At 58.1% G+C, this 14,606-nt stretch overlaps 4 protein-coding genes across 4 annotated transcripts; 2 read left to right on the forward strand and 2 right to left on the reverse strand.

The window, feature by feature from the left end:
- Window positions 1–574: 574 nt before the first annotated feature.
- B0I36DRAFT_253032 (F-box domain-containing protein) lies at window positions 575–2,672 on the forward strand (the record flags this gene model as incomplete). Its single annotated transcript, XM_046150726.1, has 3 exons — window positions 575–1,192; window positions 1,256–2,349; window positions 2,474–2,672. 3 exons carry the CDS (start codon window positions 575–577, stop codon window positions 2,670–2,672), a joined length of 1,911 nt encoding a protein of 636 aa, XP_046006556.1.
- Window positions 2,673–3,625: 953 nt separating this feature from the next.
- B0I36DRAFT_368320 (uncharacterized protein) lies at window positions 3,626–4,114 on the reverse strand (the record flags this gene model as incomplete). The annotated part of the gene is made up of 1 exon (XM_046159601.1): window positions 3,626–4,114. One exon carries the CDS (start codon window positions 4,112–4,114, stop codon window positions 3,626–3,628), a length of 489 nt encoding a protein of 162 aa, XP_046006557.1.
- A 4,183-nt stretch (window positions 4,115–8,297) lies between these two features.
- B0I36DRAFT_335676 (nrap protein) lies at window positions 8,298–11,681 on the reverse strand. Its single transcript, XM_046155508.1, has one exon. The coding sequence runs from the start codon at window positions 11,627–11,629 to the stop codon at window positions 8,363–8,365; it is 3,267 nt and encodes a 1,088-aa protein (XP_046006558.1). The 5' UTR covers window positions 11,630–11,681; the 3' UTR covers window positions 8,298–8,362.
- Window positions 11,682–12,792: 1,111 nt separating this feature from the next.
- B0I36DRAFT_354586 (coenzyme A transferase) lies at window positions 12,793–14,488 on the forward strand (the record flags this gene model as incomplete). Its single annotated transcript, XM_046157328.1, has 3 exons — window positions 12,793–12,852; window positions 12,926–14,293; window positions 14,357–14,488. The coding sequence occupies 3 exons, from the start codon at window positions 12,793–12,795 to the stop codon at window positions 14,486–14,488; spliced, it is 1,560 nt and encodes a 519-aa protein (XP_046006559.1).
- Between the last annotated feature and the right edge of the window lie 118 nt (window positions 14,489–14,606).

Raw genomic sequence — 14,606 nt, forward strand, 5'->3', positions numbered from 1 at the left:
TGACGACGTCAAACCACACCCGCCCGCGCGCCCCAAGCCATAAGCTCTCCATGCGAGGTGCTTGCCGTGATGATCCAGCAAGTCCAGGTCTGATTGCCACAAGAATCCGCCCTTCGGTCTTTGCCGCACCAGGAGACTCGAGCAGAAGCCTTTCCGCAGTCCGCTGGGCCGGCCACGTCCCTGTCCGCTCACAGCAGTGTACGGGTACGGGTCCTGAAATTGGGCATCTGCGGCTCCGCTCTCATGAGTATCACTACTAGCGCTCAAGACATGACACCAGCCTGCACGCATCACCAAGCTGGCATCCTCGGCCAGCCTTGATCCCCAGTCTCAGCCTTGCGGGTGTATTCCCAGTCGCCCTCCAGATCAAACCAGCATTGGCACCCCCCGACACATTCGCACGGTCAAACATCGCGCCGCCCTGTGCTCTGATCTGCATCGCCCAGCCGGGCTGCATCTGTGTGTAGCTCTGTCGTGGTGGTGGCTGGTTGCCAGGGTTGGACGCTAGCCACGAGCGGGCGGCACATGCTCACCACAAAGCGCACGCTTAGGCATCCGTGTGTGAGGGCGCATCATGGAGGGCGCGCTGGAGCGCCTGCCTGACGAGATCATCCAGCTCATCCTGCGCCATGTCCCTGCCCAGGACGTCCTCTCGGCTGTCGCCCTGACCTCGCGCCGCCTTCACACTGTCTCCCAAGAGCCCCTCCTGTGGAAGTACTTCTGCGTCCACAACTTCAAGTACTGGCAGGCCGAGCACTACATACAGCGCAAGCTCGTCGCCCAGGTCCACGACGTCGACTGGAAGCGCCTCTTCATCCAGCGGCTGCAGCGCAACATCCACATCGCCTACCTCATCGACGGCATCGTCGCCTCCCGTGTCCGCCGCCTCCAGAAGTCAGAGGCCATCTGCCTGTATGGCTACGACGCCAAGGACTACCTCCTCTCACAGTGTAAAGTCGCCGACTCTGCCGACGACGTCCTAGCTCGTCGCTTTTACTCGTGCACAGTGCTTGACAGCATACATAGGAGCCTGGCCATAGAGGAGTGGGCAAAATATCAGGATCACGCAGCGTCCACCATCCTCCACGATGTCCCGGACAGCGCGAGATGGACTGCCGGGATGCAGCTTGAGCGCGCCCTGGGTGCTTTCGACATGTTCATGCTACATGATGACGAGGGCGACATGGACGAGGTAAGCCCCTTCAGTGGTCAGAGTGGCAGTAGGCTGTGCCGTCGCTAATGCTAACCCTTGTAGATATCCGCCCTGATCGACTCTATAGCTCAGCAGATCCGGAATGACTTGCCCGGCATCAGTAAGCTGGCGACCAGAGCACGAGCAGTCGCGTTAGTCGGGTGGTTGTACCGAAACAATATGACTGGTCTTGACGACTCGGAAAGAACCTATCGGTATCTGCGAAATTGTCTCATTGGCAGGGCGCTACGCGACGACAGACATCCTTCTCTGCCTATCATCTCGGCCGCCATCTATGCTTGTATCGCCTCGCGCTTCGATGTGGAGGCATACGTTTGCTCCTTGCCGAGCGAGGTCCATGTGGTTGTGCTGGCACCGCCCGGTGTAAATCTGGACGGAATCACAATGCCTGGCAATACCACCACGCCACGTGACAAGATGTACCTCAACCCTTTCAAAAGCGACGACGAAGTCCCACTAGACCATATATTGGAGTTTCTCGCGCGGTTCGGGAGTAATGCTGCGCAAGAAAGCCTTCTTGGCCCCACAGCCACCGACCTCGTGGTCATGCGTGTGGCTCAGAGCATCCGAGCGTCCTTCACCAGCTTCCGCACAATCGAGCTCCCGCTACCACAGCTCATCCCGTATATAGAGCTCAACCGTGGAGACTGGGCACGGAACCTCCAGCCGGCATTGTACAGCATGATCTGGGCCAGCATCATGATGGTGCCTGTCCTTCCAGAAAATGAGGACGTGCGGTGGGATTGGCAACAAGACGTCAGAGACCTGCTCACATACTTTTACGAATACTTCCCCGAGGACTCATGGCTCATCGAGAAGTACGTGTGTCCAATGTACGACACTTTTGCCGCGCCCACACGCCGCCAGCAGCACTGGGAACTGCCGTCCAAGCGCGTGCGCGATCAGATCAGGGAGATCAAGGAGGTGGACGCTTCCATCAAGACACCGCGGCGGCGTCGCGACCTCGACCCATCATATCGCGTGCGCTTCCGCGTGGGGCAGGTCTTCAAGCACAGGCGATACGACTACCACGGACTGATCATTGGCTGGTCAGTAGAGGGTTCATACAGGCCGCAGCAGGCATGGCAGGGGAGTGGGCCAAGCGAGACGACCTTCCAGCCCTTCTACCGCTGCATGTAAGTGCCACCACCCACTACTTCTTCTATCTTGGGCAAAGGGGGGCCCAACTACCGAAATAGTCTCTCTTGGATTGCCATACAAAAAGCAAACAACTGCTAACCCAGCAATCGCGCTTGACAGGGTCGGCACCGACGGTTCAGACCACCACGTGATCGCGGAGGACAACATTGAGGCCGTCGACCTGCGCGGCTGCGGGCCCGAGCGACTGCCCTGCGAGATCCGCGACCTGATGCCGATGGCCGGCAAGTTCTTCAAGCGCTGGGACAGCGAGGCTGGCGTTTTCGTGTCGAACCTGCGGGAAGTGTTTCCCGAGGACTGAAAAAAATAAAAGGATCTTTGGAGTTTAGAAAAGCAGGCCAAAACTTTTATATATATCTTTCTTTCTCTCAATGGCAGAAGGTCGGGTTCGACTTGGTGGGAAACAAAAGCGTTTTCACGCAACGGAAGGTGAGATATGGAGATTGTAGCAAATTTCTTTTGGATGCAGCGTATATACATATATCCAGGCCTTTCTTTTGGGCAGCATGCTAGCTACAAACTGTTTATGGCGAGCATAGATCTTGGCATACCCATTTGTGGGTGACGTCTGTGAAGTTAAGCTAATTGCGGTGCTGACATGGCATCCTGAGGCCGCCTTCCACAGTTGCGCTGCGAGGATATTTTGGGGACGAGCCCACAACCAAGTCATTACAATCTCCTGGCTTTGTTCCACTATCCCCTGCCCAAATGAAGTGGAAGGGGTGGACTATTTCTCACATTGCTTTTACTTGGGTGCAGTGTGAAAAGTGTTGGCAAGAAATCGTTCATTCACTCGCGAAGTGGATGACAGCTTTTGTAGTAAAAGGAGTGAACGCTGTATTTGCTGGCTAGTTTCGCTAGATGTTACGCTATCATACCCAAAGAAAATCTTCGTCAAGGTGTACAGTAGATTTATAAGGGGGAAAAAACACGCAAATAATCCTCCTCTTTCTTGATTTGTTTTCCACGGAAGGGTTTCAGCCTTGCCATGTTGTTCTCATGTTTTGTGTGTTAGTCGAAGGAAAAGCACTTTGTGTGTGCAATGCAGTACAACCAACCCTTCATCCCACCCTTCCGTGAAAATCAATCCCCCTCAAAAGATTTTTGTTGTCGTTAGAAACAAAAAACAAAAAGGTAATTCCTTCCACCCATCACAATGGAAAGATATTTCTTTTCTCCGGAAAGCCGAGCGTGATACTGCCACAATTCTGAGTGACATGTGGGCGGTAGAAGCGTTTGTTTTTGAAATGCTTCTTAGTGAGCTGCGGGTGCGGTGGGCATCTTGTTGGGAACCATGTCGCCAGTTCTCTCAAGGACGTCCTCCTTGTCGCTGCCGATCTGGGCGCCGAGAGTGGTGGCGTCGTCGGTGAGCTGGCCATCAACGGCATCACCGTCAGTCTGGACGAGATCGGCCTGCTGGTTGGCGCCGACGGCGTGGAGGATAGCAGCAGCACCATTAGCGATCTTGTCGCCCTGGCGCTTGGCCATGCGGCGGTTGGGCTTGGGGGGAGGGCCGCCGCTGCCGCCGCCGGAGGCGGGCGAGCCACCAAGCATCTCGGCGATGTTGTTCTCGGCATTCTCAGTGCCGTAGCCGACGCCGTTGTCGGTGTCGGTGAAGAGGGAGTCGAAAAAGTTGCCCTCGCCGGCCAGCTGGCGCGAGTCGATGATGATGACGGGCGCCGCGTAGGCGGTGATGGAGAGGGCGATGGCGGAGCCGAGAAGAACCTTGGCGAGGGGAGCCATTTTTGATGGTTTGGGTGGTGATGGGGTGATGGGAATTGGGCTGCTCGGAGTGTGGGACGGGATTCAGCGAGGCTGAGAACAATGGGAGCGCAAGGCTGAAGGGCTGAAGGGCTGGTTGTCAGGGACAAGTATTGTAGATCTGATGATGTGATGCTGTCTGGAGATGGAAAGAAATCTGATCTGATCCGGGAGGATCCTCAACAACTTATACTCAAAGATCCCGATATTGAACTCCTCATTGTTGCGAAGAGACGATGTGAATTCACGTATAACCGCGTCGTGATTATCCCGCTGGCATCATCGTGCGTCCATGGTCGGTTGAGAACTCCCTAGGCGGGACTGTCCACAGCAGCGGCCAGCATGTGCAAAGAGCCACGTTCGTCATCGTCTCGGCCGGGACGGAGGACTGACACGCACGCCTCTTCGTTGGAGCTGAGAAATCCTCTCCTGACTCTCGGACCCTAGATTGGACCCCTAAGTTGCAAACTGCTTGTTGACGTCGGGGGCGTGCTGAGCCTCCGCTCGCAACGCTCCGAACAATATCGCGCAACAGCAACAATGCGGAGCGACCAGGAGCCTCTGAGGGCCCAGCGAGTAGTCGACAGGCTCGGTTAGAGTTTGAACCCGCCGCCAGACGACGCTTCTTTGCCCCAGCAGCTCGGGAGGGGCCGAGCGTTGTCGGTCAGGGTCGTTGCAACGTCATTGCCCGGGCTCATGGATGCGAGGATGGTGTCGCCGGTAGCGGTGACGAGAAGGGCGAGGGGACGGGGTCTCATCGTCGTCGGCTGTGGACAGTGGTCATCCGATCTGGCGTAAGCACTGCGGGAGAGCAACAGCTAGCGGCAGGAAGCGAGCTAAGGCGGCGGCGGGAGGAAGCGAGCCGAGAAAAGCTTTGCCCAAGCTTTTCCCAAGCTTTGTCCAAGCCTCCCCAACGAGCTTGGCGCTTGGAGAGGAGCAATAGATTGCTAAAGGACTTGCCGGGGCTCGCGCTAGGCTGCTGCTGGATGTTGCTTTTGTTGTTGTTGGTAGAGTCCTTGCATGAGCGAGGAGAGCTAGTCCTGGCATGGCCAGCTGAAGTCGCCGAGTGATGCGGCACAAGAGAGCAATGCCCCAACAGTCTTGCCGGCCGTCATCGTGACGATGCTCAGGGGTGAGATGCCTCTTCCTGGAAGCTCGCGAGAGTCTCTCTGGTTCCTGTCCTTGTCTTTGCGAATGCCTCTGGTGGCGAGCTGCAGCCCCAAGAGCCAGCATCCTGGCGATGTCGACACACGACGTGCACCATCACCTCCCGGCAAACGACACCCTGAGCCGTCACTGCAACGACTGGTGACTCCGTAACGCTGCTGGGTGCTGGGACGCCGTTGGGAGGAGAATCACATCCTCGGGACTCGGAAGAGGGGAGAGTTTGCGGCTGGGCGCTACTGTAAAGCAGGCTACCCTGAGGGACGGCGCCCCAGCCCGTCGTATGCGAGATCGTCATCTTGGAGGCGCAACGCCTTCCGCCCAAGCCACCAGAGCGCGGAAGAGTCCCCTGATCTGCACCCTGACGACATGGCCTGCGGATGCCCGAGGGCCGAGCCCGCCGCCGTGTACATACACACAGGATGACGAGCCTCGCCGACCACAGGGCGCTCAGGGTCCATCCTTCGTCATCAGCGCCGAGCATGCCACTAGTCGAGAGCTTGCCCTCACCTGGACGTGCTTTAATAGCGTCTCCTCCGCCATAGCGAAAGCTTATCCTCGACCCGACCCAGCGGCTCGCTCGCTCGCTCCCCTCCTCGGGCGATTTCAACCAATCTTTGGTGCACCCTCAGAGGGGCTAGGCCTGAAGAGGCTCATGCTCTTTCCAGTCCCTCCAGAGGTTTGGGCAACCAGCAGCGTCGTCAGAGTCAGGCCCATGCCTAAGCTTGGCTCCTCATGCCATTTGTAGATAGTGCCCTCCCCGCCCTCGACCGTTCCGTGTGCTTTCATTGGCAGAGCTGTCCATAGTTGCCAGCGCGACTTCGGCCCAACGTCTTCGCCAGGTGCGTGTGCTAGGCTCCGGCCTAAAAGAATGATCATGACTCTGGTCTTGACGCGTTCGTGCCCGTCAGTCCTCGCCGAGACTATGCATTAATGTTAACCGAGAAAGCAGCACCTTTAGCTCGGAAACGATTTCGTACTCGTCCCTCACGGTCATTGCGTCTATCCAGCGACGGAATGAAGCCAGACCCACCATACGTCGGTGGCTGCAGGCACGGAAGTCGATCTGCCGCACGTACAGCGGCTCAAGGGAGCAAGTTGTAGCCCGCCTAATTTCGGGAGTCCAGAAGTCTGCCATTCTCGTATATGCAACTCGTCCTAGACCAAGCTACCTAAGCTCTCGAGTAAGGAGGGTGTGTTGTCCGCCGTGTAGCAAGGTCTGCTGTGGGTGGGTTGTTGTTTTGCAAGTGGCCTGGCACCGTTGCAAGATACGTATTCTCGATTTGGGAATTTGAATACAAGACGACGACGTCATGTGGAAGGGTCTCCCCAAGCAGCGTTGTATGATTGTGCCTGAGAAGATGATGCCAGCGATATACGCACGGAAGTCTTTCCTTGGAGTCAAAACTTGGTGCCTGTTAGCTCGGCAGCGCCTTCCAGGTCTGTTCTCACTCTTCGAGCCATACTAGAGTTCGCGTTCAAGACCCTTGCGTTGCATGGCAATGATCGTCGTTCTTTAGGGTTGTTTGCGCCTCACCATTGCTCTGGTCACTTAGACGTCGATCCGGCCCAGGCCGCTCACAACATAGCACTTCATACCAGCCGCACGTCCCCTCTCCTGTCACGGATGCATGCAGGTGATCGTCATACTCGGAAGCTGCCTGCCTCCGCTCGGACCGTCTCCCAGTTCGCGAAGACGGCTCCCCGGTGGTGCCTAACGCCAGCACCACGCAACATTAGTCTTGACCAGACTACGTCAATGGGCAACGATCGTCATTCTCTAGACTGCTCAGCTCGCTTTGCGAGTTGCCTAGTGCATCCCATTATGTCGTTTCGGCTGCAGCCGTCCTGTTGGGCAACAAGAGTAGCTCGGAGACGTCCAGCCGCTGATCATCACGTCGCCCTCGGGCTTACCCGCAGAAAACTGCTTGCTGATCCGGCGCTGACCGACGTTATTCTTTGTCCTGAGCTACCCACAGCTCAGTTGTGAACCGTACCTCCCACTCAGACATGAGCTAGGTATCTAAGATTCTACGCCAGCGCGAAGGTTCTCCCAGCCTCTACCAACTGTGCTCGTTAACCCGGCCGAGCCAGCAGAAGTCTTGAGCCACTCAGATGGTGAGCCATTGAGACGGGCAACGATGGGCTCCCACGTTAAGGACGGAGATCACCCCCAATCGGACAGAAGGAGACGGCTCGCCTGATGCCTAGTGACGGCTCATCGCCTCTAGCTCGGGACCAGTCTACAACACGACGAGCAGTGATCCTCACCACGTGCGACTGGGTCCCGCATCCCGTTCGTCTCTGGCACGGGTCAATCAGCCCCATCCGTGTCTGTCTCTTCCACCATCCACGTTACCACCCGGGCAAATTCTTAAGCTCAGGCTGAACCTGCTCTTTCAGCATATGGCAAGACTAGCCTGCACTTGTCGGTCCCGCTTCGCATCATCCCGCAAATTTATGTTACGGAACGAGATGCCCGCTATACTTAGTATGACCATCGACGTCTATGCTACTTGCGGAAAGGCAATATGTCGGCGGCTCTCATCTGCCCCCCCCCCCCCCCCCCCCCTCCCCCGACATCCGTGAAATAGCGCCCCTCCGATGTTGCCGTCCCCGGATAACGTTGCCCTCTTCGGGGTGAGGACTTCGGTCTCGAGATTGAAGCATCTGACGAGGGGGGCAGCTTGTGAATGGCATCATGTCAGACTTGTGGTAAGCAAACACCAAGTCTGGCATCCAACACGACCATTGAGCTGCTGCCCATGCTCCTCCTGCACGATGACGCTTCACCTCTATTTTGAGTGGACATCCGACGCCGCCACCATACGCTCTTCATCCGGACAAGGAGGGCAAGCACTCGAGTGCTAGAGAAGGCTGCGAGGAACCGTTTTCAGGAGTCATATCGCTCAATGGCCAAGAGGAGGAGAAAATTTAACACGTATCGCGACGCGGGCATCACCTGCTTGCCTAGGGATGATTCATACCCCGTCACGGCGTTCACCTTCATAATGTTTGCATATTATTCTTGGTTTTTATTTTGATCGCTCTTTTAATTGCAGCCCTCTACGCAGCCTTGACCTCGATCCTGTCAATGACATCTCCTCCTATCCTCGCAATCTCGGCGGTGATGGCCTGCTTGTTGACCTCGTACATCTGCTTCTCGTCACCATCTCCGCCGCCGGCCACGGGCCGGAAAGAGCAGGGCATGTGTATGCTAAACGCGCGCTTGTGGAGCTGCGGGTTCCACAGTGCGGCAATGACATTGTCCTCGTCCGGGGCGCCGTGGAAGAAGAGCAAAGGGCCGGAGAAGGTGGCGTTGAGCTCGTCCAGCAGGCTGCGCGCGGGTGCCTTGAGCAGCGGCAGCGCGTCCGCCTTCGATGAGGTCGTCAGCGCGTCGAGGTTCTTGAACACCGACGCCCGGGCGCCTTCGGGCCGCTGCATAGCGCGTATGACTTTGGGCGACAGGTGCAGCACAATGTCGTAGTCCCGGAGCGAGGTCTGGAACAACGACCGCGCGTCCAGGTCCGCGCCGCGCTCCTTGACGAGCCTGCACGCCGACCGCGCGAGGCTGGTCATCCGCGCGGCGACGACCTTTGAGGGCCCGCTGGCCGTGTAGGCCGTGCCGCTGGCGTCCTGCGACGTCGCGACGAAGAGGGTCGTGCGGTTCATGTTGGGGTCGATCTTGCGCCAGGCCTCGAAGCGCGTGCTGATCTCTGCCCTCTGCGCGGCGGACAGCGACTCGGCCGAGTCGACGACCAGGGCCTCGTCCCGCCAGTCCCAGCGCGAGAGCAGGTGCAGCGTGCGGAGGAACCCCGTCATGGCGCTCGAGGGCATCTTCCACGGGTGCGGCCGCAGGAAGGCCTGCAGGGTGAAGAGCTCGATGAGCTCCTCGCTAAAGTGGCACGAGAGCTTGTGCGAGCTGAACCACTGCTTCACCAGGCGGATCGCGGGCGACAGCGCGGCGAGCCTCGTGCAGAACGTGGCGACCGTCTGGTTGTGCAGCGGCAGGACCGTGTACTTGAGCCGGGCGGCGGCCAGGAGCTCCGAGGCCTCGGTCCGCTCGTGCCGCTCGAGCGTCTTGTCCTTGGTCTTGCGCTCGAGCAGCGTGTCCTCGAGGTCGCTCTGCACGCGCAGGCGGAACGCGATGCCGCTCGCGGCGTACACAATGTCGAGGAACGCCAGGTTCTCCACGTCCGTCTGCGCGTCCTCCAGGCCCAGATGTGTCTTGATGACGCCCTCGTTGTGCTCCTCGAGCGAGCTGCCGATCTTGAGCAGGAACGCAATCTTGGCCCGCTGGATCGCGGCCAGGTTCTCGGGCCACTTGCCCGAGGCCTCAAAGGAGATGACCACGCCCATGGGCTGCGCGAGCTTCCGCGGGTCGCTCTCCGGCACGCGGAGCGACGTTGACCGCAGTTCCGGGGCAATCGCGGCGACCTGCTTCACGTGCAGCGGCAGGTCGTCGAGCCCTCGGATGTCGCGCTCTAGGTTCTCAAAGGCCTGCCTGGCCGCCGTGTAGGCGGCCTTGTCTGACGGCGCGAATGTGACGATGCTGTTGAACTCCTCGACGCAGAAGGACACGTTGCTGTCGTCCACGTGCAGGCGGAGCTTGAGGATGTACCGAATAATGGCTTCAGTGATTCCCGTGTACCCCAGGTGGCCATAGGCAGTCCAGTCCAAGCTCTCGACAATATTGCCGTCGGGGAACTGCCAGAGCTCCGCCTTGTCGCCCCAAAAGTCGCGGAACTTGGCGGCGTCCTTCTTCTCCTCGTGTGACGGCCCGAACTCGCGCACCTGCGAAGCCTTTGCCGAGTCGATCGAGATGCCCACGAGGAGGCTCCGGTTCTTGTGCTTTGGTGCTGACCCCGACGTCGACCAGGAGTTTGTGACCTTGCTGAGCTCGATGTGGATCTGTGTCGCTCGCTCGCCAAGGGCCTTTCTGAGGACCTGGTAGACCTTCTCACTGTAGTCCATCACCACACCCTTGCAGTCGCTCGTCCGGGGGATCAGCTCCTTTGAGCTCGGAACTGTGATGCGTAGAAGGATGTCAAACATTTGCAGAGGCTGGTTAACCTTTGTGATAAACAACGGATCGAACTGGTCGCGCGGGCTGCCATTGATTGCCTCCAAAGACCACTTGGCCTGTTCGACAAGCATGGCCGCAGACCATGGGGTCATTTTGTAGAGAATGTTCATGTTGCGAACCCCGTCGTAGAGGACGGGCCCAGTCTGTCGTATGGAGTCGAGGTCCGGGGCATCTCCACCAATAATGACCGGCTTCTTGAGGAAGTTGGCAGTAGCCAGGTATTGGAGCGTAGCCTTGAAAAGCTGTGTGCTGTGCAGGGATACAGAGAGAACTGCTTCGCCCTTGCGACCACCGCCTTGGAGCAACAGCGCAATCAGAGCAGCCCACTCGAAATGTCCAAACCCACCCTCGGCAAGAGAACCGCCGAACCCTCGTTGCTGCAGCCATGTCCTACCCAATAGGCATGCGTCTGCAAAGGCTGCCGACGATTTGGAGGATTTGTGGAGCACCCGCAAGTAAGGAGTGTACAAAGCTTCCGCCTTGAGCGTAGAGTTGTAGAAAGGTGATGCTGTCTTTGCATTGTTGCTCTCCTTTGTTTCTCCTTGTCGTAGAGATGAAGATGCTGCGCCCAACTTCTTGGCAGGAAACAGGCCCTCGGGAGCCGTCGGGATGATGCGAATCGAGTACACAGCCTTGCCCTTGATGGTTGCTCGCAAAACAGGCAGCAGAGGATTGCCATTCAAGAGCTCATATGTGAACTCGCCGGTGCCAGAGAGGCTCTGGCTAAGGCCTTCGGCAATGTATGCGATGTAGTAGGCCCGCTTGTAAAAGTAGCGCATGTTGAGGTAGTCCTTCTCCTGGAAGATCGAGGCTGGCATAACGACGATCATGTCGACAGCCGGGTTCTGCTGAGACTTGACCATCGTCTTGAGAGTATAGCTCCCGACCACATTGACCTGCGACGGTTTCTCGAAGGCCACCTTGTAAGGCGAGTCCTTCGCGGGCTTCGGATCGGGGAATGGGACGGCAGTCTTGCCAGACTTGTCCAGCTTCGCGGCGGCATCGTGGATAGGCGTCGGCTCGTGAGGTGTCAGGGACTCTATGGCCTCCTTGAAGCGCCGGAGTTCGTCGTCGGCTCCAGGCAAGGTGCTCGCATAGTCGATCTTGATCTCTTTCAGCAGCTCCTCCGTCTCCATGATGAATGCAGTTGCGCCGGCGGCCCCCATGCCAGAGGAAGTGGCATTGTCGAGGCTGAGGGGGGCGTTGCCGTGTTCCAGCTTGCGCCGCTTCGCGCTGCTCTGCTCCATCTCGAACTTGCAATAGCGCGTCGAATTTGCGCGTGTTTTCCGTTGTTCAGGTGTGAGGGCGGTTAGTTCGTCCTCACTTTCTACGCCAGGCGCACGATGCGAGAGCTGACTCCAAGCTCGAGGCCTGGAATTTTTTGGTTATCGATAGCAGGACCCTTGCAGGTCCGCCCCACGTCGCCCGAGCACCAGGCACACACACACACACACACATGGTATTGTGCATGACTGCGACGACGCACAGGTCTCACATATGCAGTTCCAGACAAATGGATCATCACATGCTCAAGTGCATGCACATGTGATCTAGGCACAGTCACGGCCAATAAAGATGCATAGGAGGGCAAAGTTATGGCACAGGCGACTCCAGGCACTTCCGCTGCAATTCGAAGTCCGCCCGGGTCGGGTCGGGAGACAGCGGCGCGGGGGCGCGGATTTCATAAGCCGAACTCAGCAAGCGTTTGCAGGCCCGCTGCCTTCGGCACTCAAACCCGGGAAGCCTGCGGGTGGCACGCATTCACACGAGCGCAATCGAGCTGTACAACTTGGGCTAGAAACCTGGACTGGGGTTTCTGGAGCAGTGAATCCGCCAGAGGGACATTTACAATAGTCTTATAGCTGTCATTTTGGATCTGCCAGATGTTGGGGATAAGAATTGTCCCCTGCGATGGGCATCACCCTACGCTGTCGGTAAGCCTTTTGCTTGCCGCAGCTTTCCGCCAGCGGTCGGAAGCGGCGCGCCGGGTCAATCCTTATCCCGCGCGGCTCTGGGCAGCACGCATCGCACCGCACTACTCAGCTCTGGCGCCTGGCCCGCACCGAGTTAGCTTCACCTTGAAACCTGGGGGTCCGACAGTCGGAATCTGTGGAGAGGGCGAGCTACCCCAGGCCAATTGATGTCCCTGCCCTCCGGCCGAGTGCACGCTACATATCTTGCGCCTCCTCCCTCCGACCGCCTCCTTGCGGCTCTTGATCGTTTACTTGGCTCGCTGTTTCTCTTGCCTCCTTCCTTTCTCTCACCCTGTCTTGTGATACCCCCTCTGCGCCGCTTCTAGCCGCAGCCTAATCTCCTCATCTTGCTGGAGCACCACCACCCCACGAGCCCTGTTGCCAGCACCCCCTTCAGCTCGAGCTTTAGTGAATAGCCAGGACACCACGCCGTCAAGATGCCTTCTGCTGCTGTCTGCATGCGGACCCTCCGGGCCTACTCCCGCTACGGCCCCAATGTAAGTCTACACGCTTGCACAGCCTGCGACTCCATGCGTGTGACATTGGCTGATCGGCCCCTCCTTGCTGCAGCATGCCAGAATCTTTGCCAGAGCGTTCTCGGCCACAGGTCGCCGGGCCGAGATCAACAAGGTGTTCCCTTCCGCTGCCGAGGCTCTCAAGGACATGAAGCCCAACACGACCCTGCTCTGCGGTGGCTTTGGCCTATGCGGTGTGCCCGACACCCTCATCAACGAGGTCATCAAGAAGCCCGAGATCCAGGGTCTCACTGCTGTCTCCAACAATGCCGGCACAGATACCTCGGGCCTTGGCCAGCTGCTCAAGACCAAGCAGATCAAGAAGATGGTTGCCAGCTACATTGGCGAGAACAAGACCTTTGAGAGCATGTATCTCACTGGCGAGGTCGAGCTGGAGCTCACTCCACAAGGCACCCTCGCTGAGCGCTGTGCGTCTGGTGGCAAGGGCATTCCGGCCTTCTACACGCCTGCTGCGTTTGGCACTGTCGTCCAGACCGGTGACCTTCCTCTCAAGAACAAGTCCGACGGAAGCCCCGACCAGTTCTCGTACCCCAAGGACGTCAAGGTCTTCAATGGCAAGCCTTACCTGCTCGAGGAGGCAATTGACGGCGACTATGCGTTCGTCAAGGCGTACAAGGCCGACAAGCTCGGCAACTGCCAGTTCCGCCTGGCTGCCAACAACTTCAACGGCGCCATGGGCCGCAACGCCAGGATGACCATAGTCGAGGCGGAGCACATTGTCGAGCCCGGTGAGATCCCTCCTGAGGCCGTGCACCTTCCCGGCATCTACGTCAAGCGCGTCATCCAGAGCACGACCGAGAAGGGCATCGAGAAGTACACCTGGGCCAAGGACGAGAACGACCCGGAGGCCAAGAAGGCCCTGGGCAGCGGCGAGACCGCGGCCAAGCGCGAGCGCATCGTGCGCAGAGCCGCCAAGGAGTTCAAGAACGGCATGTACGCCAACCTGGGTATCGGCATGCCCATGCTTGCTCCCAGCTTTGTTGGCCCCGAGGTCGAGGTGCAGCTCCAGTCCGAGAACGGCATTCTCGGTCTCGGCCCGTACCCGAAGAAGGGCGAGGAGGACGCTGACCTGATCAACGCCGGCAAGGAGACCGTGACTCTGAACCCCGGCGCGGCCGTCTTTGGCAGCGAGGAGAGTTTCGGCATGATCCGCAGTGGCCGCATCAACCTCACCATCCTCGGTGCCATGCAGGTCAGCGCCAGCGGCGATCTCGCCAACTGGATGTTGCCTGGTAAGGTCAAGGGCTTCGGAGGTGCTATGGATCTCGTTTCCAACCCCAGCGAGACCAAGGTCGTCGTCACCATGGAGCACACCGACAAGAAGGGCAACGCCAAGATTGTCAAGCAGTGCGCTTTCCCCCTCACTGGCCGCGCTTGCGTGTCCAGAATTATTACCGAGCTCGTAAGTCATCCCTGTAACGATCGAGACACAACGAGAAGAGATTGCTAATCATCGACAACACAGGGTGTATTTGACGTCGACTTTGCTCACGGCCTGACCCTCATCGAGATTGCGGACGGTGTCACAGTAGACGAGATTAAGAGCAAGACTGAGGCGCCATTCCACGTCGCCAAAGACCTCAAGCCCATGTTATAATGCGAAGCGGACCGAAGACAGTCAAGTAAAATTGTATATAGGCATTGGACATGATGAGAAATAGAATCACGATTTGCACGTTCATATGACCAATTATTGCCCGTTCGTGCACATGCCG

This window comes from Microdochium trichocladiopsis (assembly GCF_020744255.1).
Source record: "Microdochium trichocladiopsis strain MPI-CAGE-CH-0230 chromosome Unknown B0I36scaffold_11, whole genome shotgun sequence".
In the NCBI taxonomy this organism is placed as follows: domain Eukaryota; kingdom Fungi; phylum Ascomycota; class Sordariomycetes; order Xylariales; family Microdochiaceae; genus Microdochium; species Microdochium trichocladiopsis.

Bases quoted from the DNA above. Each gene is read 5' to 3' on its own strand.
- B0I36DRAFT_335676 (XM_046155508.1), bottom strand. From the start codon at position 11,629: ATGGAGCAGAGCAGCGCGAAGCGGCGCAAGCTGGAACACGGCAACGCC.